The 21,099-nt window shown below is 54.9% G+C and overlaps 9 protein-coding genes across 9 annotated transcripts; 3 read left to right on the plus strand and 6 right to left on the minus strand.

The window, feature by feature from the left end:
- Positions 1 to 244: 244 nt before the first annotated feature.
- On the minus strand, positions 245 to 733 carry BKCO1_3400045 (uncharacterized protein; the record flags this gene model as incomplete). Its single annotated transcript, XM_020274663.1, has 1 exon — positions 245 to 733. The coding sequence occupies one exon, from the start codon at positions 731 to 733 to the stop codon at positions 245 to 247; it is 489 nt and encodes a 162-aa protein (XP_020129300.1).
- Positions 734 to 1,788: 1,055 nt separating this feature from the next.
- On the minus strand, positions 1,789 to 3,244 carry BKCO1_3400046 (phosphatidylcholine-hydrolyzing phospholipase c; the record flags this gene model as incomplete). The annotated part of the gene is made up of 4 exons (XM_020274664.1): positions 1,789 to 2,208; positions 2,261 to 2,916; positions 3,041 to 3,104; positions 3,173 to 3,244. 4 exons carry the CDS (start codon positions 3,242 to 3,244, stop codon positions 1,789 to 1,791), a joined length of 1,212 nt encoding a protein of 403 aa, XP_020129301.1.
- A 1,101-nt stretch (positions 3,245 to 4,345) lies between these two features.
- Positions 4,346 to 4,713, minus strand: BKCO1_3400047 (uncharacterized protein; the record flags this gene model as incomplete). The annotated part of the gene is made up of 2 exons (XM_020274665.1): positions 4,346 to 4,425; positions 4,473 to 4,713. 2 exons carry the CDS (start codon positions 4,711 to 4,713, stop codon positions 4,346 to 4,348), a joined length of 321 nt encoding a protein of 106 aa, XP_020129324.1.
- A 1,368-nt stretch (positions 4,714 to 6,081) lies between these two features.
- On the plus strand, positions 6,082 to 8,810 carry BKCO1_3400048 (c6 transcription factor; the record flags this gene model as incomplete). The annotated part of the gene is made up of 8 exons (XM_020274666.1): positions 6,082 to 6,126; positions 6,190 to 6,213; positions 6,273 to 6,385; positions 6,437 to 7,008; positions 7,071 to 7,387; positions 7,441 to 7,878; positions 7,928 to 8,169; positions 8,222 to 8,810. 8 exons carry the CDS (start codon positions 6,082 to 6,084, stop codon positions 8,808 to 8,810), a joined length of 2,340 nt encoding a protein of 779 aa, XP_020129294.1.
- A 1,359-nt stretch (positions 8,811 to 10,169) lies between these two features.
- On the plus strand, positions 10,170 to 11,477 carry BKCO1_3400049 (uncharacterized protein; the record flags this gene model as incomplete). Its single annotated transcript, XM_020274667.1, has 1 exon — positions 10,170 to 11,477. The coding sequence occupies one exon, from the start codon at positions 10,170 to 10,172 to the stop codon at positions 11,475 to 11,477; it is 1,308 nt and encodes a 435-aa protein (XP_020129295.1).
- Positions 11,478 to 11,771: 294 nt separating this feature from the next.
- Positions 11,772 to 13,496, minus strand: BKCO1_3400050 (ceramide glucosyltransferase; the record flags this gene model as incomplete). Its single annotated transcript, XM_020274669.1, has 2 exons — positions 11,772 to 13,287; positions 13,339 to 13,496. 2 exons carry the CDS (start codon positions 13,494 to 13,496, stop codon positions 11,772 to 11,774), a joined length of 1,674 nt encoding a protein of 557 aa, XP_020129239.1.
- Positions 13,497 to 13,968: 472 nt separating this feature from the next.
- Positions 13,969 to 15,553, minus strand: BKCO1_3400051 (aspartic-type endopeptidase; the record flags this gene model as incomplete). The annotated part of the gene is made up of 2 exons (XM_020274670.1): positions 13,969 to 15,142; positions 15,270 to 15,553. 2 exons carry the CDS (start codon positions 15,551 to 15,553, stop codon positions 13,969 to 13,971), a joined length of 1,458 nt encoding a protein of 485 aa, XP_020129238.1.
- Positions 15,554 to 16,856: 1,303 nt separating this feature from the next.
- On the minus strand, positions 16,857 to 18,856 carry BKCO1_3400052 (chromatin assembly factor 1 subunit a; the record flags this gene model as incomplete). Its single annotated transcript, XM_020274671.1, has 4 exons — positions 16,857 to 16,962; positions 17,010 to 17,316; positions 17,366 to 18,293; positions 18,350 to 18,856. The coding sequence occupies 4 exons, from the start codon at positions 18,854 to 18,856 to the stop codon at positions 16,857 to 16,859; spliced, it is 1,848 nt and encodes a 615-aa protein (XP_020129237.1).
- A 308-nt stretch (positions 18,857 to 19,164) lies between these two features.
- BKCO1_3400053 (meiotic recombination protein spo11) lies at positions 19,165 to 20,820 on the plus strand (the record flags this gene model as incomplete). The annotated part of the gene is made up of 6 exons (XM_020274672.1): positions 19,165 to 19,591; positions 19,640 to 19,706; positions 19,786 to 19,894; positions 19,945 to 20,109; positions 20,160 to 20,228; positions 20,311 to 20,820. 6 exons carry the CDS (start codon positions 19,165 to 19,167, stop codon positions 20,818 to 20,820), a joined length of 1,347 nt encoding a protein of 448 aa, XP_020129236.1.
- Positions 20,821 to 21,099: the final 279 nt, after the last annotated feature.

Genomic DNA, 21,099 nt, shown 5'->3' on the forward strand with positions numbered 1-21,099 from the left:
GGGTAAAAGTAGATGACGCTTCACAGTAGGGTATCCGATCATTCTTCATCAATCCGCCCTTGCTGGAAAAGTTAGAAAAAGAAAATATTTGCCCCCGATCCACAGGATGCACAACGAAATACTTGCTTTCTTCTCTTCTTTCTTCCTTTTTTTTTTCTCTCCTTCTTTCATCTTCCCTCGATTAGTTTCTTAGCTTTTTGAAAAGTCTCGCTCTCTCTCTCTCTCTTTCTCCCTCTCTCTCTCTTCAAATCCACCATTCCCTCCAAAGCCTCGCGGCTTCTTTCTCCCCCTCCTCCTTCTTCTCCTCCTCCCCGTCCCGGTCCCCGTTGTCAATTCCCCGCTTCTTCTCGGCCGTCGAGCCCCTGCTCCTCCGGAGCGCCGCCTGGCGGCGGACGGCGTCGAGGGAAGAAGGCGGCAGCAGGACGCGAGCTTTGCGGGCGGTGATGGTGCCCATTTCCCACTCCTCGTCCTCGCGGTAGTGGTGGTAGCGGTGGTGGTTGTAGACGTCGCTCTTTTCGGCGTCTGAGAAGAAGGTCGAGGAGAGTGAGGAGGAGGAGGAGATTGTCGATTGGCGGGAGGGTGGTGGGGAGGATGCGGGGGAGGGGGATGCGGCGGTGGTTGAGGTTGAGGTTGAGGTTGAGGCCGAGGTCGAGGTCGAGGTTTGTTGCTCTTCTTGGTGACGCTGGCGGAAGGAGAAGAAGGGGGAGAGGATGGAGAAGGTAGCGAATGGCATTTTTTTTGGTTGGTGGTCGGCTGGATTAATCGGAGGGTTTGAGGGGGTTATGGTTTCGCCACGGAGGTCGATGAGTTTTGTGGTGAGGCGAATGAGTCGAAGACTGAAGCGGGGTCGTGTATCTTGTATCGCCTTCTACTTATGTAGTGCGACCTGCGGCTGAAAGATTGGTCGTGTGCAGCGTTGGGTGGGAAAAGCAACCAGGGGCGGGCGGGCGACAGGCATTCTTATGGCGCGCGGCGATCCAACGAGCAAGACTCGGCGGAAAGGCGGGCGCGGTGCAGGATGCAACTCTGGTTTACAAGCTGGTGCAGACGGTAGGATGTCCGTTGTCAGTGGTGGTTCATGGGCGACACATCGGGAATAGCGGTTGCCCGATTGGAGCACGACTTCGGGTCATGCGGCGCGCTGCTCGCTCGGTGGTGGTCACGCGCGCCTTCCAACCCGCGACAACAGCATGTACTTCTCTGGCGACTCTGGCGGTGAGTGTGGGGCCCCGTTTGGCGGGGTTGGTGGTTGTGTGAGGCTGGTGGTGATGGCTAAGAGCTTGGCGCCTTTCGCTGAGAGCTTAACCTTGGGCCTGCAGAAGGGTTCAGCCGCTTGCGCAGACCCCTTGCCGTGGTTGGTTGTCGACTAGCCCTGATTTGAAAACGGAGCGTGGAGATGGAGCCGCCATTGACACGCGTGTCGCTGGTGCAAGAAGAGAATGCGGAAGCCATGCGCTTCTGTCGTGCAAACGACGATGCAAATGTGTTATGTGCTCGAGAAGAGGTGTTCGCGACTCAAAGGCCGAAACCGAGGGCGAGGCGATGTGTCAGCATCTTAGCGCCGCCAACTCGGGCAGCCTCGACGACTGTTGGTCGCCCAGATAACAAAATACCGTCTATGGGCGGCCTGTAACTGCGAGGTTGCTACAGTACACAGTGCAACATTTTCTGATAGCGGTAGCAAATTGGTCACCCCTTTCCCAGTTTTCCCGACGCTCAGCGTAACGAAAGGCATCAATAGGAGAGATTCGCAAAACCATCGCATACCCTTCACTCCTCTGTTGTTGGTCAAAACCACTTCCTTGGGCCGTCGATTGTGATTGGGTACTTCCACCATCCGCTTTTCCAGATCTTCATCGCAGTACTCCACACCCACCAATCTTGTGTGAATTCCCACTCCCTTCGATGCGTAACATCTTTGCGTCGGTACTCGTCTTTCTTGAAAAGAGGTGCGAGCTCTTGACTGCCGTGGGCCGAGTCGAGCGTGCAGGCGTGGGTCCACGCCTTGTAACTGTCCGGGCTCGGAGCTTTCCCGTCCTTGTAAGCTTGAAAGACTTCGTCGGCAGATGCCTGGATTGCAACTAGGCAACGCTCCTTGTTGTCCTTGTTCTCTTTGGCGAGCAATCGCTTGTCGCCGAATGCTTGCCAGCTCTCGCCGGCAGGGTTAGTGACCGAGAGTCCAATGGCACAGTCTTCGTCATGCATGTACTAGATGTTGTAAGGAAAGGAAGTCGTATAGCTGAGGGATTAACACACTTACCTTTGCGAGGAAGTCCTTCACTCCCTTGTAGCCATGAAGCATTCGGCGGGGGGTGCGGAGGTGTCCCGCCGAGAAGGAGTCCTCCAGGAAGTGGTCCGCAAAAGCGTTCAGCGCATATGCGTCCATAAGGTTACCTTTGGCAGCCTCTTCAAGAGCCTTTGCGTGGCCTGCATTGTAGGTAGTGCGGGCATCTTCTCCAAAGTGATCCCAGTTGATCAGAGCCAGTCCAATGTAGCTAGGTTGATCATCGCTTGGTCTGGATGACGTGATCTTCTGGAAAGTGCACGTTTCATCTGGCAGCTTGCTGTAAGCTACAGACGGATCCTCGTGATTCGCCAAAGCCTTGTTGACAGCATCGACTTCCTTCTGGAGCACACTAAGGATCCTTTCGGCCTCGCCTGGTTGCCGCGTGGTGTCGGTAGAAAGTTTCCGGTAAGCGTCTACAAAACGCCGCATCTGCTCGTCAGCACCAATCCCGTCGCTAATAGGCTTGGTCGTGCCATAGAAGTCCCCAGCGAGACCGTTGATCTCTCCATATGTCAGATTCAGTCCGTTTGGCAGCGCGATCGGACGCGTCTTGGCCACGATTCTTCGGCCGTCCTCGAGCGACAAGCATATCGCATCTCCAAGCCAACTGTGCTCGGCATATTCGACGCCTGAATAGTAATGGTCAACTTGAATTCTGTCCCATAGCTTTGCAATCGCTCTTGCCAAGTCGGTCGGTACGTTTGAATGATTCCCCTGGCAACGCAATCAAGCCCGCCTTGTGGTTGAAGGTACATTCCATCGTCACAGTCTCGTCCTCATCGACAGAACTGCTGGAATTGGCCGGTAGATCAGTGTGCTGAGATGTTACGAATAGTGGACTATCGAACTTGCTGCTCTTATACCCGCGAGTATGCCGCCGCTCACAATCTCTAAGTGTTGGATTCTCGTAATGAGGAAACGAATGACAATGGTCCCGACCGCAGCGGGATCTGGCATGCCGCCCAGCGCGGCCACGCCGTTGCGCTCGGAGTGGTGGACCCGCGTACAGATGGAATTTCGGGAATCTGCATGAGTACGCTATTCGTAGGCACGATGTCACAACCGGACCAGACTTCCACAACTAGTATTCCGGAACGAGGTGGCTCAGCTGAGCTGAAAGCGCATGCGCGAGGTGTGTCTGCAGCGCCAAGCCTACACGTCGAAGCCAAAATGGCGAAACCTACGTCAACAACGGTGCCTAACTTAGGTATGTTTTCGTCTTATTACAGCCCTCGGTACTGCATTGCTTATTGCTAGTTCTCGAGACGGCCACCGACAGTAGTGTTGCAAACGATATATTAACGCGAAAATTGGAGCAGCTGGTTGTGCTACGTCAGCTATCCTGGCCATCGTTGTCAATTAACGGCCCTGCATTTCTGCATCGTGCCGTCCCGGCGTCCCGTTCCCTGCATTTATGCATCATACCGTCCCGTTCCCTGCCAGCTACGTCGTATGTCGTAGCACTCCTTCTCGCTGTGCACTGCCTGCCGCTGATCTTTCATGCCATGACAGCCGTATGCGATAGATGAATAGCCTTCTAATGGGTAGCTTTGTGCCGCGTACGCCATGTCCGACCCCGTAGTGATTGACAAGACGCTGCATTAGCTCTGCAGCATGGAGATTCGCTGGAGCAAGTCCGGCGCACTATGTTTCTGTGTCCCTATCCCGGCGTAACCGTCTCATGACCAGACAGATTTCTCTTGGCTTTTCTTTGAAATGGAAAAGGGAAGGTAGCTGTAGAATCTGATTGTCCCCCTGACAGCGCACAAGGTCTAGATGGTAATCAATGCGATCACAGGGCATTGGAAAGAGAGCTTCATCGATCGAATGATTGAGTGAATGAGTGAATGAGTGGATTCATTTTTGTTTTCATCTCTTTGGTGTTGAACTCAATATCGCCTTAGAACGAGTGACTAAGCTGGTAAACTTATCCAATAACAAACAGCGGAGGAGGTTAAACTCGTTCTCCATCAATAACAGTAATAGATAAGAAACCGTTGTCTGAGCAATAAGAGAATGCTGGTCCACAGCCCATTGCATTCCCTATTCAGGAGGTGATCAATGTCCCACAACAGTCCATTTTCCCTTATTTCCAACACCATCGGTAGCCTCCACAACATTGGCATCGGCTCCACCACCTAGTTAATAGTTAGTAGGGTCTTTGAATAGTGGTGGGTATTCATACCGGTAACTGTGATGGTGCCGTTTGCCGGGAAGTTCATTTGTGTCGAGACTTCAAATGTTCGAGGGGGCGGGTCGTTCTTTCTGTACGTCACAACGACTTGTTCGGACTTTCCAGATACTGGATTCGGAGTTGTAGAGTTTGCGTCAAGTTTCTCAGTATCGGCGAAGCCAAGGTTGACAGAAATGACTGCCGGGTCGGTGTTAACCCTGACATAGTTGGAATGGAATTGCACTGAAGCCATAGTTGAGGGAAGTTTGACTCGGAAAGATGTGAGATATGTCAAGGACTCGAGAGAAGTGATTCTACAGACTATAAAGAGATGTAGGTGTTAGATTTATATAGGCGAGGATATATTAATATCCTACTTGCTACAATCACACTCTTTCTAACGCCACTATCGTTATAGTCCACCACGTCACCCGCTGTCCACATGAGTGTTCCCGCATCTCCCGGCTCAGGGGCTGGAACTGCCCACCCTGCACTTCTCCAACCACACGACCCTGTACACATGATAATCGTCGACCTTGTCGCTCACTGCAGCTATGGGTTTATAGCCGGATCCACTTCGACCGCCTGGCCTCCACGGTATGTACAACAGGATATATAGAACGCAAAATATCGCATAAAGGCGGGTCGAGGTGAGGTAAGTCGACGGAGTACTGCTTGGAAAAGTAAGAGTTTCGCCGTTTGGGCGTCAACGTGTAGGCGTGACGCTGCGATCGAACTCATCTCGCGCAACTTAGCTTCTTGCGTTACAGCCAACCTGGTTATTGCCGCCGATGGTCTCGTATTAATCCCTCGTGCCGTCCCGCTTCCTAACAGCCAGTGCTTTCCGCTAGTTTGTCATGTAACGGCGGGCGCATGTGCTACATCTCGGATGAACTGGAATCCTAATGTGGTTGGCGTAGAAGAGCATTATTCATCCCCATTGGTCTGCTGAGGCCCACAGGGATCATCATCATCATCCTTTATTTAGATCTAACACCATTATCCCAATACGGAAGACAATGCAGTGATGGTAGAGCCAAGTACTTCCCGTCGCTGCAACCGCTCTCTGTGCCACGTCGATGTTCTCGTAGTCGGCCGCCGTCCCATCCGGCGCCATGAGACGCGGCGAAGCGCTCCGGTAGGCTGCGGAGGGGCCACGGAGCCGGCGTTCGGCCTGGGCTGCTCTTCTATGGTAAGCATGGGCTTCTAAAAAGTAGTTACCTAGTTTTATTTTTATAACCCGTAAAACTATTTACCTCAAAACCGTAATGAACGAGAAAAAGAAATACTGTGTTATATAATAATATATTTAATCCAAGAAACAAATCTTATTATTAGTACTCCAATTATTTCCATTTAATCTGATTAAAAAACTATTACAGTAATAGATAACGCCATCGTAATGGCCGGAAACGGCCACTAGACACGTCGCTATTAGTAATAGGGCCACCATTAGCCGGGGGTACCCTTGTGTGCCCGCTTCGCTCGGACCCAAATTCATCTACTACCTACACCTTCCTCCTGCACCTTACAGTTTGCGACCCTCAGAGCTCCCTCGTCGGACTCATGCATCCCATCTGGATCCTCCCGCGAGCGTCTTTGGCTGAAACGGTCTGAATCCATGGCTACCCTTCTCGTCCCGAGCGGTCAGCCTACCCATCCCGCGGTACCTTCTTCCCCCCAGCACTGTCACCTGTCGCGCTCTCGCTTACTGACAGCCACCACTTAGTGCGATCTGTGCTATGCCCGGAAGGTACCCACTTTTTCCCCATCCAACATCCATCGCCTTTCCCCGTCTTACTCTCAGTCCAGATCAAATGCGACAGAAATGATCCTTGTGGCAATTGCGTCGACTCCAAAGCAAGCTGTCTGAGGACCCGCCCCAAGCGCGTCGGAAGGCCGCGCCACTCTGCACCCGCCGGAGCGTATGCCCATCACTCCCGCTGAACACCGATCCCTGTATTGATTCGCTTCAGGGATGGCAAGACAGATTCCATCATCACCCGCTTGTCTCGCCTGGAGACCTCCGTTACCCGTTTGGCCGCTTCCCTGTCAAAGGAAAAGGACGCCGGGGAAGACGCCGACGCTGCTTCCCCCGCTGATCCAAATGACGGCGCCGCTGTGAAAGACGCTGCAGCTTCACGAAGTCATGCCGGCTCCAGTCCAGGTCAAGAGTCGACAGCCCGTTCCGCCAAAAGGGTGAGGCTGGAGAGCCCCGCTGCTTCGCCCCCTCCAGAAACCGGTCCCAGACCAGAAGCGGGTGGAGAAGCCGAGTCCGTTACCCGTCCTGCCTCCAAAGCCACCGAGCATGATTTCGTCGTGGCCACAGAGCTCGAAGCTCAAAGTTTCATCCAGGGTGAGCTTGCAGACGCCTCGACATCCATCGGTGTTGACCGACGCTCCGTCCTGGAGGCTGCTCTGGACTTCATCGGCGAGATGGAGCACCCTCCAGTCAAGCGCCGCGTCATGGACACTGGTCAATGTGCCGTGGAAATATCCGACTGTCTGGTTTCACCAGCCCCTGAGTTCTTCCACATGATCCTTTCAGGTACCGAGCATTCAACCTGCAGCCCTTCGAGTGCGAGCTTGCAACTCTAACTGCTCACCCAGAGTCCCAACGCATGTATCCAGCCGCGTATGACTTGGAGTTCTCGACGTATATCTCACGAGATACCTTGGAGCGTATGGCTCTAGCCTTGTACAACAGAAGCGCGGATGAACAGACACTGCTTCAATATGCCGTCTGTGTGAACGCCTGCGCCGGAACCTTCCTGTCGCACCTCCCGGAATACGGAGAAAGCACCGACATGCAGCGCGCTCTTGAAAAATCCAAGGATGACTATCTGAGAAGAGCTTTGAATGCCATGAACTACATTGGTATCCTAGCGACCCCGTCGCTTGCTCTGCTGCAAGCGCTTTTGATGGGCGTAAGTGACGTTCCTGAGGGCAGGGAGAAGGATGTGAGGTTGACGAGCAACAGACTACCTTGTTTCAAAAACTGGGTGATACGTCCAAGTGTTGGATGTTGGCCTCGAACGCATGTCGGGTTTGTATTGCTCTCGGACTGCATCACAGCCAGCCTCGCGCCCCGCCAAACGACCAGCTTTCATCAGAGGATAAAGAACTCCGGGCGTGTTTCTTGTGGAGCTACATCTTTGACAAGGGCCTGGCAATGAGTCTTGGCCGACCTGTTTGCATGCCCATCTGGGATGTTCCCGAGGACATCATTGCACCCATTGACCCACAACACCCATTCTCCGCATTTGTACAGGTACTGTTCAGGTTTGCAAAGGTTCAGGCCACCATTGTATGTGATTTGCATTTTCAACCGGCCCAAGGCTACTCGCCGCAACGAAAAGAAGCCGCCATCAGCTCGCTGAAGCGGCATATGGACTGCATTCAGAACCAAGTAGTCGAAGTACGTGGCATTACTGCTGAAGCCATGATTGCAGGCTCACCGTGTACAGATTCGAGCCTCCCCCCCGCACTCCTCGGATGCCTTTTTGATGAGCGAATGGATCTCGCTTGACTTCGTCTATCATTCGATCATGACGGTGATTCTTCGCTTCGACACTGGCGTCACAATAGACCCCATCAAACGCGAAGAGTGTCTTGACCACGCTCGGAGAGCTTTCGTTGCCCTTCGAAACCTCAAAACCCACATTACAACGTGCATGAACGGCAAGACCTTTGCCTCCTTCTTACCCTGGTAAGTTCTCGGCAAAGGAGCATCATCTTCTCGCCATGCTGACAGACATCAGGACCGTCCTGTACTATCCTCTTCGCCCGTATTTTGTCCTGTTCTGCAATGTTGTCGCTACCTCTCATGCAGGTGACTTTGCACTGATGAAAGAGTTCACCGACATCCTTATGGAGCTTCCGAACCTTAACTCATCTGCACAGCGTCTCCAGAAGCTTTGTGCCACACTCGTCGGTCTATGTACCCCACTTGTTCAACACACACAAGAGCAACAAAACTCAGCCCGAACCAACACCCGCTCCAACAAGAAAACCGGTGGCAATGTAATTTCCGACCTCGAGAAGTCGCAGCAGATGCTGCACAACGGCATGATCGGTGACGGTGGAATATCGGTAGATGGGATAGGCACTGATTCCGGGACATCGATCGGCTCGTGGTTCCAACACAGTATGCTGAATGGTGACGCAGCAGCCGGAGGAGTCGGATCCCCGGGTCCACATGATATCAACGCTTCCGGGCGCATGAGCTCAAGTGAGGAGATGCTGAACGCCTTGTTCGACGTTCAACCGAGTCTAGATTGGCTGGGGAGTGACGTATTTGGGCAGGGGACGAACTGGACGGACTTTGATGGCGGGTTCAGCATGAATTGAACATATCACGCTGGGCATCTGGATATCAACAAAAAAGTAAAAGCATCATAGGTGGGCATATCTGGCGTATGGAGGAAACTTTAGCGAGGGAATCGTCGATTGAGAAACAATGATATTAGCAAGGACATTTCTTTCCTTAGCCTACTCTAAAACTAAACAACACTTACGCCGCTACAAGCTATGATCCTTCCAAACGAGTTTGTAAACTAAGATCCAGCTGCCTCATCTTTAGCTAATACACCTGTAAGTAAACTTTCTGATGAAGCGTTGGAAGGATGGCTTCTGTTTAGTGGGCAGTGGCACGGCTCATGTCCGTCAATATTTGTGCGGTAAATAAGTCACGCCCCGGGATTAGCAATATGGCAAGTAGATCTGCTGATGTGCTTTAGTCAAAGTTTATTAGGGCGGCAACCCAATACCTACAAGCCACGGGAGGAACAGTCCACTTACCATCCCGTGTCACATCCACCCACTGCGGTGGCGTACAGTCTTCGGCCTCCTCTAAACTCCGGATGCCGACCTCAAAAAGCATCAGGATACTTTCCAAGCTCCGGACAAATAGGAATCATCCGCCTTTCTTCAGGTCATGCCTCAAACCTCTCCCCACACTCCCGCCGCTATCCGCCAGCACAACGGCCATTCGGCACCGCGCGGCAACGGCATTAGCATTGAGAAGAATGAGACAAAATGTCGGATGATCGGCGGCTTCCATTAATCGTTGGCATAGTGACGTAACTGACCCCGGCAGAACCGGGTGGTGCGGCATCCGGAGATCCGAGGCCAGCACATCGAGTGAACGCCGCAATAAGCATGACAAACATAAAAATAAGAACGACGGGTCGGCCATTATAGCCTACCTCATGTTCAAGCCGAGGATTTTCGAAGAGTAGAGTATCGCAGAAAACAAGAACGCTTCGGCGATATATTACATCAGCACCTCGTTGTATACGCTGTTTCCTGCATCCCTCCCCAATGCCAGACATCCTCGAAGGCTGTTTCCGCGTGCTCATTCGCTGTTTTATCTACACGCCCTACGGAAAGCACAAGCTAGAGCCTTCTGCCTCGAAGAAGAAACAAAAGCGGAGTAGAGAGCGACAACGGAACGAGAAGGAGAAAGAGCCGGCAAAAGAGAAGCCGTTGGGAGACAGGGTCCAGTCAACCACGGATCAAAGTCCCACGACGACAACCTCAGGCGAAAGTCCCATCACCTCGCCCAAAATATAAAGAGGGAGATTGGCCCAGCCCCACGTTCAAAAAAAAAAAATCAAACATTTTCGACAATCCCGCCTGAACACCCGCAACTCCACCTCGGACAATCCAGAGAACACATCTTCTCAACCAACAAACCAAAAAAGAAAGATGTTTACAGCAAAACCAACCCCCTCGACCGCCTCGGCGACGACCGCCCCACCGCCACCGTCGACGAGTGCTGGCGATCCCGACACCACCACCACCACCACCATCACAACAGCCGCCAACACAACAACACCAACAACCGCAAACACCACCACCACCACCAAAGCAAACAACCCAAACAATCCAAAGACTCAGCCTCAGCCTCAGCCTCAGAAAAATGCAAAGCCGAACAAGACCCCCAGCTCCCTCCTCTCGCGCATCCTCCTCTTCGCCAAGCTCGGCCCGCCCCTGCCGCAGCGCCGCCGCCACCGCCCCACCGCCGACGACGCCGAGCGCCACCTCGCCGCCAAGCACCGCATGAGCCTCGACGACTACCGCGAGTGGCGGTCGTCTACTACTACTTCTTCTTCTTCTTCTTCTTCGTCGAGGAGGGGGACGGGGACGGGGACGGGGACGGGGAGCGGTGGTAGGGGAGGAGGGGGTGTGGAAGGGGAGGGGGATAGGGAAGTCTTGGCTCGTTCTGCTTCTTCTGATTCTGCTTCTGGGGGAAGGCGTGAAGGGGAGGCGGAAGGGGAGATCGGTTGCGATGAGGGTGATGGGAGGTGGAGGTGGACCGGGAAGGAGGACGAGGACGAGGACGAGGACGAGGACAGGCGAGATCAACGGCAGCGGCAGCGGCAGCGGCAGCGGCGCTCGTCTCCGTCCGTCTCGCCCCTCTCCCCTCCGTCTTCCTCTCCGGTGGTTGTGACGGCGACGACGACTCCTGCCGCTGCTCCTGCCACCACTCGAACCACCCGAACCGACTCCGTACTGCACCCCCTTGTGCAGCAGCCGAACAAGCAACAAATCCAACAACAGCAAATCCAACAACAGCAGCAGAAACAGCACCACCACAACCCCCACAACCCCCACAACCACCATCCAGCTCCAGCTCCAGCTGCACCTCCTCTCGGCCATCCAAACAACAGCAAGGACAGCAGCAGCAGAAGCAACAGAGACGATGATGACGACAACGACGACGACGGTGGTGACGACTGGAACGAAGACCAAGCCGAGGCGACACCCAGGCCCAGCACATGCGTGCTGCTGACGAGAAACACAGCCGCCGCAGCGGCCGCCCCGACAGGCGATGCGGATCGACAGCAGCATGTAAACGGAAAAAGGAAAGCGCTGGAGAAGAAGAGGCAGGGGCGGGGCCGGACGCGGCTGGTCAAGGCCATGTTCCAGCGGCGAAGGAGCAGCGACGGTGAGAAGAACGGAGGGGTGATGAGAGGGAGGGGGAGGGAGCGGGAGCGGGTGTTTAGTGATTGATTCAAAGAAAGGATGGAATGGATTGAGGGCGTTGGGCGATTTTTTTTCTGGCACCTTTGGCGTTTTTGGGAGGATCATGGCGTGAGCTTTTCTTTTTATGTATACAGTAATTACAATGTTGTGATGATACCTGTTCTCCGATAATGCTATGTTTGACCTTTTTTTTTCTGTTCCATGACAGAAGCAAATAGGCGCCTCGGGATTCCGTTTTGGGAGAGCAATACGAAGGAACCCACCGGAGTTGCTTGGCTTCCGTCTCTGCCATCATCCCGATCTCCTGGCCGCGTCTACTCATCAATCCCTCCTTGCCTTCCCTCTCTCGCTCCCCTCCTCCCCCTTCTCCTTGATCTCATGGACTTTCATGTCGAATCCGACCCAGAACCTCTTCCCCCTCCACTTCACAGTGACGCCGCCGTACACGGCCCACGCCCAGACGGGCCACGCCAGGCCCTCCCTGCCCAACCACGCGAGAAACCACTCTTCAAATGGCCTCCTCGTACCATTAGGCGTCTTCGGCGGTCTCGCAAACGGCGGCGTGCACTCATCAACCTCGATGCTGTTCGCCGAGTGTAGCTTGCGGTACAGCGTCCAATCGACAAAGCACCAGAGGGCGACGTTGACGAACCAAAAGACCCAAAAGGCCGTCCATGTCTGGGGCATGCAAAGCGTGTCGTGGAAGAAGGGCAAGGTCGTGACAGCGAAGGCGGCGTACAGGGCGCACAGGAAGGACTCGGTGCCAGGCTCGACCAGGGTGGCGAGGGTGACGGTGAACTTGCGCACGCGCAGCCAGCGCACGCGGCGGGCAATGTACTCGGGCACGCTCATGCCGGCCATGGGCTGGATGGCTAGGTCGCCGAAGCACATGGCGTGCTTGCCCCAGGATTCGCCTTGGGTCTTCTCCGCGGGGACTTGCTGCCGCCACAGGCGGTCGCCGATGAGGTGATCCTCGCAGATGTTCTCGGAAAAGAAGTCGATGCCTTCGGCCTGCTGCGGCAGCGGGCCGGTCAGGGCGTTCAGGTGCGAGCGGCGGAACATATTGGATTTGCCGACGATGCACGGCGCGAGGAGCACCGTGTTGATGGCCGTGTAGAATTTGGCATGGCTCGACGACATGAACAGCTCCTCCAGCCTACCACCTCCCAGTTGCCAGATGCGTGCGTTGCGAGTCGAGGTGCTGCCGCTGCTGCGGAGCTCGTAGGTCGCGGTGCTGCTCGACGCGACGTGGGCGCGACCGTGGCCATTGGCGTCGCCGTTGAGCAGCCCTTGCGACTCCTCGCCGTGCGGCGCCGTGTCGGTATCGACGACCAGCGGTAGCAGATGCACGAACTTGTTCTTCCGGCGGCCGCCGTAGCCGCACAGCGTGTCGACCATGCGACCGCACACGCCGCGGCCGACCCACACGTTGCAGTCAAGGATCCACACAATATCGCCCTTGGCCTCGCGGTAGGCCCTGCTCATGTTCCTGATCTTCGGGTTGGGGCCCATGGGTGGACGGTCGCCATGGTCGTGTTCGGTGCTGCCATTGAGCAGAGGATCGTCGGTCTCGACAAGAATTTTCGCGTCGAAGGCGGGGAAGTCGTCGACCAAGCGCTGCAGCGTCGGGTAGGCCGGATCATCGCGTGACGAAACGCAAAAGAAGATGGTGAGCTTCTGCAGCGGGTAGGTCTGGCGGAAGGTCGCGGCAAGGCAGTCGTAGAGGCTGGGCTCGAGGCCTTTGACCGGGCGGATGACGGTGACGTGTGGGATGTCGTCGGGCGGTAGCTGTGTGAGGCAGAAGGCCGGCGGACGCGGAGACGAGTACCATCGCCGTCTTTGGGAACGGGGTCAGCAAAGACGGCGGAATGCGGGCAGGAGAGCTTACAGCTGGATGTAGCCGACGGCGGAAACCACGACAACGATCACATACCACACCAGAGCAACGGTTGCCAGCGCGTCGACAAGCGCGAACGATGGCCGCTCGCCGTCATCTGGGGAGATTTGGGAAGCCGCAGCCTCCTTTGCCACTGCGATGCTCACCATGCGCGGCTGCTGAGCCTTGGGGAAATCTGCCGGTAGGCCAAAGGTGTCGAACCAAAGTCGGAGGTGGAATCGGAGGGTTGCGAGCGCGCCTAGCCGGTGATGTCACCTGCCGAGCGCCGGAAATAACTCGCTTCTCTCCACACCGACTGTGGACCTCAGCTTTCGAATTGGGGAGGAGCGACACGGATGCTGCTCACTGCACAAAGAACCCGGAAGGCGCAAAACGATGTGAGCAGGGGCTTCCCAGGCGGCGCAGCGGATTTGTATCAATCGGATTGCTGCGGACCGCAGGCATATGGATTAACATACTTTTTCTATCTCGTTCTTATTACAGGACGCTGGTAGCGCCAAAGGAGAGGGAAGGGAAACGGGAAAAGAGCAGTCATGAAACACCGCTGCAGAAGCGCTGGAGAGAGTTTTGAGCAGCAAAGAAATCAACGTAGAAAATGGTATCTAACACAGAACAAGCAATTCACCTCGGCCACAACGGTTGGCTGTCATTCGACGGGCCGTACTCGCTCGGCACCTGCTCGAAATCCGCCTTGGTCATCTCAATGCTATCCTGCGACAACCGCCTCTGCTCCCTCTCCAGCTGCCTTCGCACCCACCACACGTACGCCCAGAGTGCCGCCGCCGTCAGTGCCAGTCCGCCGATGACGCCGCCCAGCACCGCCCCGATCAACCCTCTCGCCGCGAATCCGCGGTGCCCGCTCCCTGAATCTGCAGGTCGCGGCACCGTGCGCGGACACCACGTCGCCGGCTGGTTGAAAGGGACGATGGGGATCGCCTGTGCCAGGTGGAACGAGTACTCCTCGTAGTCCAGCATCAGGTACACCTGCGTGAGCCACGCCGAGCCCAGCAGGAACGGTCCGTCGTCGTTCTCGTCATCGTTGTCCTGGTCCTCGGCCACGTCCGCCACGGGCGAGATGCCCGACACGTTGAACATCATCTCGGGCGGCATCGTCACTCGGAAGCCATCCGATAGCACGACCGTCATGGTACCGTTGAACGGCCTGGAAAGTCGCAACGAGCCGTCGGCGTAATCCGACGACACCGCCCCAAGCTGCTGCTTGTAGTTGCGGACGACCTGTTTCGGCAGCTTGAACGGGAACTGGTCTGTGGTAATGCTGGCTTCGAAGCCGTTCTCGAGCTCCTCGGACAGGTTGGCGAAGCGCGCCCGGTCGAGCAATGACACGTTCTGCGTCATGGACCCGGTTGGGTCGTCGAGCACGATGTCGGTGACGTGCACCTTGAGTGGATTCGTACGGCCTTGCGTCATGGTGTAGTTGTGCACCTCTCCCTTGAAGCGCCGCGGGTCGTAGCCGCCGAAGGTGTTGCTGCCGATGGCCAGTCCGCCTGCCCGCTCGAAGCTGTTGCCGATATACAGCGCGTACGTTCGTCCCGCGATCATGCCCACCTCGAAGAGGCGCTGCAGCATGGTTGATCGCGAGCCCATCCCAAGGATCCCAGGGTTTTTGTCGCCATCCGTCGCCATGGTAAAGCGCATGTCCGGGAGGAGCGTCTGCCATGCCGGGTCGGTGCGGAAGTAGTGAGTGTACATTTGCATCACATCACGGCCGCCAAAGCTGTCGTTGAAAGCTGTCTCGGTGAGGTCTGCGGATTGGTAGTCATCGTCTTGCTTCCAGCTGCTTTGAGTCAGCATTTGAGCATGAGACGGCAGGTTGATGGGATGTCCTTGGCGTTCACGCAAATTGATGTTTCTGTCTTGCTTCGTGCCTGAAGCTGCAGAGAGTAGGAAATACAAATGCCTACCTAGGCGACTCGGTGACATCGACAATTCCGCCAGTGTTGTCTATGCAATCCGCCAGCTTGCTGTGCTCACAGAATTGCTCTGCAGCGACCGAAGTCTCATTCTGGGTGATCGAAGGCCATAATGACAGGTTCTGTGCGGGTGTGCCCATGCCCAGGAACGATCCATACTGCTGTACTCCAGTGCCATGCACCGCGCGCATGTGGATGTCGACATAGACTGGTGGGATTGAACAGTTGAGACCAAGGGACAAGCCGCTAAAGTAGAGCACAAGTAGCAACCGCATCATGAACCACAAACGTGTTGCGCCGGTGGATGAGGTTGTTGGTCAGACTGTCAGAGGAAGGATCAAGTGGTCATGGTCAGAAATGGAGCGACTGAAGAAAAGACCGCTTTGGAGGACAGCCCCGCCCTGCCGAGAGGGCGCCTCCCGCCGTATAAAGCAATTTTAGCTCGTGCCCGCATGCCCTGGGGCTGACGGCTTTTTGCCTCCGGTCGCAGAACACTGGTCGGCACTTAGTCCTGCATTCATCATCAGGACTGCAGCACTCTGGGCGCCGCCACCTCGATGCTGATAGGCGGCATTCGCTGGACATGTGCCTGCTGGACCCGCAACCAAAGTCAAGCGTGAGATGAGACATGCTGCCCTCCGCTTTCCGAGGCACTACTGGTCGTACAATGCTAGCGCGAGGTCATGTCAGCGGCTGCTGACGGCGTAGGAGATGCAGGTTGAGCGGTGCTCCAATCAGAGATGTGCGACCTGCGGCCAGGCGCATGATAGGCGTTCGTGTCTGGGCGGCTGAATGATTGGCTGCTGCCGGGCCGCCGAAGGGGCTGGTGGGTTTCTTGCGGAGTGGAGGAGGTGGGTTGGAATGCAGCGTTGTAGGTTGCCCGATAAAAATAGACTCAGCGCGTAATACAATCACGTGCTGCGCTACACACCCTTTCATGCTTGTGCGGGGGAAAGGTAGCTATGTATAGTCATTTCTACAGCCATACTTATAGCCTGTATGCGTTCCGAGGCCCCGCTCCGTGTTCTTGCGTCTTCGCCCTCTTCGCCTTCTGGCTGAAGGCAGAACTCTGGTGGCATGAGGCACAACCGTGTCGCCATCTAACGTCGAAGCAAAAATAGCTGCCACTCGATGAACCAGGCCCCCCATTAGCCCCCACGTACCCATTTCGTGTCTTGCGAGACACGGCAAGTCTTCTGCAATGAAGTATTTACTGCGCTGATAGCATTGTCCGCGAAAAATCTGAACAAGACGCGTATGCCTGTTGTTTCCACGCCTGCTCTATCGCGTCGTGCCATGACGCGTATGGCTGCAGGCCTGGGCTGTGATGAACACCCGGAGTAAGCTTACAAGGCTTAGCATGCTCTCATGCGGCACCGCAAGATAAGACCTGGACCTTCTATGATGGACAAATCGTTGGCGACGGAGGACTGAAAGGCAAATCTTTCTCCCGTCCCCGCACAGTGAGTGCTGCATGAAGCAACCGTGGTTGTGTAATAATACATGCATGTGTGCGATGCAAGGAAAACTAGATGTGAGCTGAACGGTCGTCATCTGCGTATCGGAAGATAAAGGCGATCATGTGTCGAGGAGAGTCCAGCGCTTCTCCGCGGCGCTGGGCCCAACACGCTTTGCGACGAGTGAGAGGGTGTTCGTAATCGCGTCTTTCGGAACCTTTGGGAATCTGCTTGTGTCAGTCAATACCTACGTACGGTTAGATTCCAGACCTACCTCTTCTTGAGAGCCTCGATTAAGGCGATCTTCGTCAGGTCGCTTCCCTTGATCGCATCCTTGAATTCCGCCATGAGCTCTACGGGAATGGTCCTCTTGGGTGGTTTCGGAACCCCAGCAGAGCCATTCGCTGTCTTTGCAGGAAGTTTGACGTTGACATCCGCACCATTCTCAGGACGGGCGTGAAGCGGCAACCTAGGAGGTTGCATCGTGCCAAACGCATGCTTGGTTTCTGAACTTGATGCTGGCTGCGGTTGGGTCTCCCAATAAGCTGTCGAGAAAGGATCAATGGACTTCGGCCTTGGTTCTTTTCCTTCGTCAGTTCAGCTTGTCGAAAAAGTTTGGGAATGACCTACCGAGCAGAACGCCCATTCTAAACTCCGATAACGTCATCTTAGAGTCACAAGAACCATCCGCCTTTCTCAACACTCCCTTGCTGTCTTCCCAGCAAAGACCAGTAGAGACCGGCTCTAGGTCTCCTGTTATAAGACGGCGTTTACTGTGCGCCGCTTCATCATCATCTTCAAGGAAATCTTCGAGGTCTTCTGCTCCATCGCTGTCAAGGTCCTCCTCATCTTCCGCGTCCAAATCCTCTCCCTCCTCGGGCTCTTCCCATTCACATTCCGAGTCATAGTCGTAATTAGCCTCGGGTAGACTTCTCAAGAAAGGCTTGATTGCAAGTCTCCGAGACTCCCGATCGGACTGAATCTTTGTGAACGTGCCGCAATAGGGTGGCCGAACATCCTCAGTGAAGTGAATGTACTTCATAGGGACAGCCTTAAGGGTTTCAAGAAGGCCTCGCATCTTCTTTTCTGAAGTCTCTTCGGTCAGATCAACAGGTTGGTCTGACGAGCCTTGTAGTTGAGCAACGATATCCCTCACGAGTGGGTACCTGACACCTCTCTTCCCTCGTTCTGCAGCTGGAATGCCTAGCAGTGTGCTGAAGTCGCGCTTCTCGAGCAGATTCAGGACCTGCTGCTTGGTGTGCTCCGAGCCAGAAGCCGCCATCCCGTTCAGCCTCGCAATGGCCGCTTCTCTGTCTGCATCGCTTCGGTCTGCCCAGAATAGCGTCTGCGGAGCCAAAATCTCATGTGTCTTCTTCTCGTACGGGAGAAACGTCTGCTCATAATCGGACTGGACTTTCTTCTGAGGCGAGGGAGGCTTGGAGGGGCTGGCAGCGGGTTCACCCGGCTCGGCTGAAACGGATTTTCGCCTGTGCGGAAGCTCAGCAGTGGTGTTTCCGGGGCCTCTCATGGTAAACCATTGGTTGAGCTTGGGTTGAGCCTGAGAGAGAACGAGGTACGTTAGCAGAGCTCATAAAGCTTGGTTTACGCCCGTACCTTTGCTTTCTTCTCCTGCTCCTCAGCTTTCCTCTGTTTCTCCATTTCCTTCTCACGCTTCCTGGCCTCAGCTTCCTCCTTCTTCTTCCTCGATTCCTCATCTTTGAGTTTCTTGGCCTCCTCTTTGAGCTTTTTAGCCTCCTCTTTCTGGCGCGTCTCCTCCTCCTTCTGCAACCTCTTTTCTTCGCGTGCCTTCGCCTTTTCTTCCTTTTCCTGCGTTGTCAGCCGTCTTCGCTTCGTCGACGTCGCTCCGGTAGTCGATGAATTGGCTGTTGCAGTAGGTGCCAGGTTGCTCGGAGCGGGAGACAAGTGGGTTTGGGCAGTGTCGCCTTGAGGTAGCGGACTCTGATCAGGCGAGGCGATTGACTTCGGTGTGGACAGATTGGAGCTTTGGGGGGAGCTGGGTGCGTCCTTGACAGGAGTTGCTCGTATGTCGGGCATGTCAAGATCGTCTGGAGCAGGCCGCTTCCGCGACGGGGACGCAGGTTGTAGTAGAGTGTCAGCCATTGCGCCGAATCCGGTTGGATGGCGCGCTATGGGTGCGCGAAAAGGCCAGAAAGGAACGGAACGGAAAAGGAGCGAGGTGTTTTTCGAGGCGAGAGGCTGCTATGGCGCGGAAGCGGCTCGGAGGAAGTTGTGGAAGGCAAGCACGTCAATGCCAACGCGACCCAGGCGCGTCTCTGCCTGCCGGTCCGTGCGCAACGCGCCAACAAGAAAGAGCAGGTGCCCTTGCTCGCAGATCTCCGCCCCGCCATTCATCTCTCCCCGTCACCGCCGGCCGGCTTTCCCTGTCGACGATGGATCTCGACGAACACATGCTGTTTGATGCAACTTCACCTCAAGAACCACGTGAGGAACCACTTACAGATCCAGGCCAATCCACACTTGGGGTAATGTCTGATGAAACTGTGGGCATCTCTCTCTCCCACCACTTAGCTCCCGGCGACAACGAGTTCATGGAATTTGATACCCAATGGCTCGGGGAAGACCTGTTCGTGGATACGGAAGACCTCCCCATGCACGGGGTTCTTGTGCCGGATGATGCGCCCGCCGTTTGTGACAAAAACCGCGTGATATCCGACATCGAATCCGTCTTCGAGTCTATGCTTGACGCACTTCTTACCGGTGGAGACTCGCTGGCCCTGTTCTTGAAATCCCGCACTCCAGCACAACCAGCCGGCCTTGCACGCGGCAGACTCATACGCTTTCCAGGGAGGACGGCCGGAGAGGCATGGAGATTCAGTTTGTATCTTGAGCAAAACAACATCAATCTATACTGACCTGAACTAGCTGTCTTGATACGCATCCTGGAGATCATTCATGAAGCTCTGGTGACAGACTGTGTTGTCTCCAAACGGTAATCTCTGCATTGTACTTGTTACTGTTTTGCTTCACACCTGGCTCATCTCACATTTACATGGCTTACGTTGTCGCAGAGAGATCTACTACCGACACCCAGCCCTTTTCGCAAATCAGGCGGTAGTCGATAGATACGTGGACGACATCGCTTTGACCTTTGGGGCCTCGAGATCGTTACTCAATGTGGTACGCATCCTTTAGCACGCAAGGCTTCGCCCGTGGTAACAATCACACAGTCTGCAGCTGCAAAGGGACTTGTCACTGGTGATTTGACGATTCTGAAGGCCGATGGGGTCTCTGTCTACAAGTTCAATGACCCTTCCGGTCACCTCGTACCCAGCATCGAAGATGGAGACGTAATGCAGACAAATGCAGAACGGGTATTAGTCGTCGAGAAAGAGGTAGACGGGATGCCCTTGTCACTTGTGTATTGCTCACAGTATTATTCAAGGCTACCTTCCGCTCGATTGCGGCATCAAAGATTTGGGGAAAATTGAAACATTCGAGTATCATGGTCACGGTATGACGGCGTATTTGGCTGTGCATTGTCGTCCACGCCAACGAGTGCAGATAACTATCAGCTGTGCTTACCAGATATACAGGGCAAAGGCTACCCAGACTTGTCCACTCGCATTTTCCTACACAAGATCAGCGCCGTGTCAACCCTCGGCAACTCGATGATACCGATTCTCGCTTTAGTCGATATGGATCCCGATGGATTGAGCATCATGTGCACATACAAGTATGGCTCAATCACTCTGTCTCACGAGGGCGACTCTGTCAAAGTACCCAGTATGCAATGGCTTGGCATCAAAAGTGTCGATATCATGGCCCTAGCGGAGTCTGAGCTCGGGGTTTCACAAACAGCCAACGTTCACCATACCGAAGGACTACTCTCATTATCGTACCGAGACCGTAGGAAGGCTTCGCAAATGCTTCGCAAAGACTCCCACTCGGAGGACAACACTTACAATGAACTGAAACGAAATCTTCAGATCATGTTGATGCTCAATATGAAAGCTGAGCTGGAAATACTGGAATGCAGAGACGGCGGTCTCGGTGCTTGGCTTTTGGACCAATTAAGCGGTCGAGACGGAGCGGAATTGCTCTGAAATACCAACACTCGCAACTATACGACACCTGTGATCCCGACTGCTACCCGGAACCGTGGGGTATTTGAGATGCTCGGGTTCAGAAATGATTATTGCTGGGTAGGCGCGTTCGGGGCTTGAACATGGACTCTGACTTCAGCATCCGATTCCCGATTTACTAAGAATAACGACCTACGACGTGACCTTTTGCGATGGTCCATTTCCTCATTGGTTGCTTCGCCGCTTCAACCAAGCGTTCATGCAGGAGTTAATGCAACAATCGGCCTCCTGCAGCAAACC

This window comes from Diplodia corticola, assembly GCF_001883845.1.
Source record: "Diplodia corticola strain CBS 112549 chromosome Unknown scaffold34, whole genome shotgun sequence".
NCBI classification, from domain to species: Eukaryota; Fungi; Ascomycota; class Dothideomycetes; order Botryosphaeriales; family Botryosphaeriaceae; genus Diplodia; species Diplodia corticola.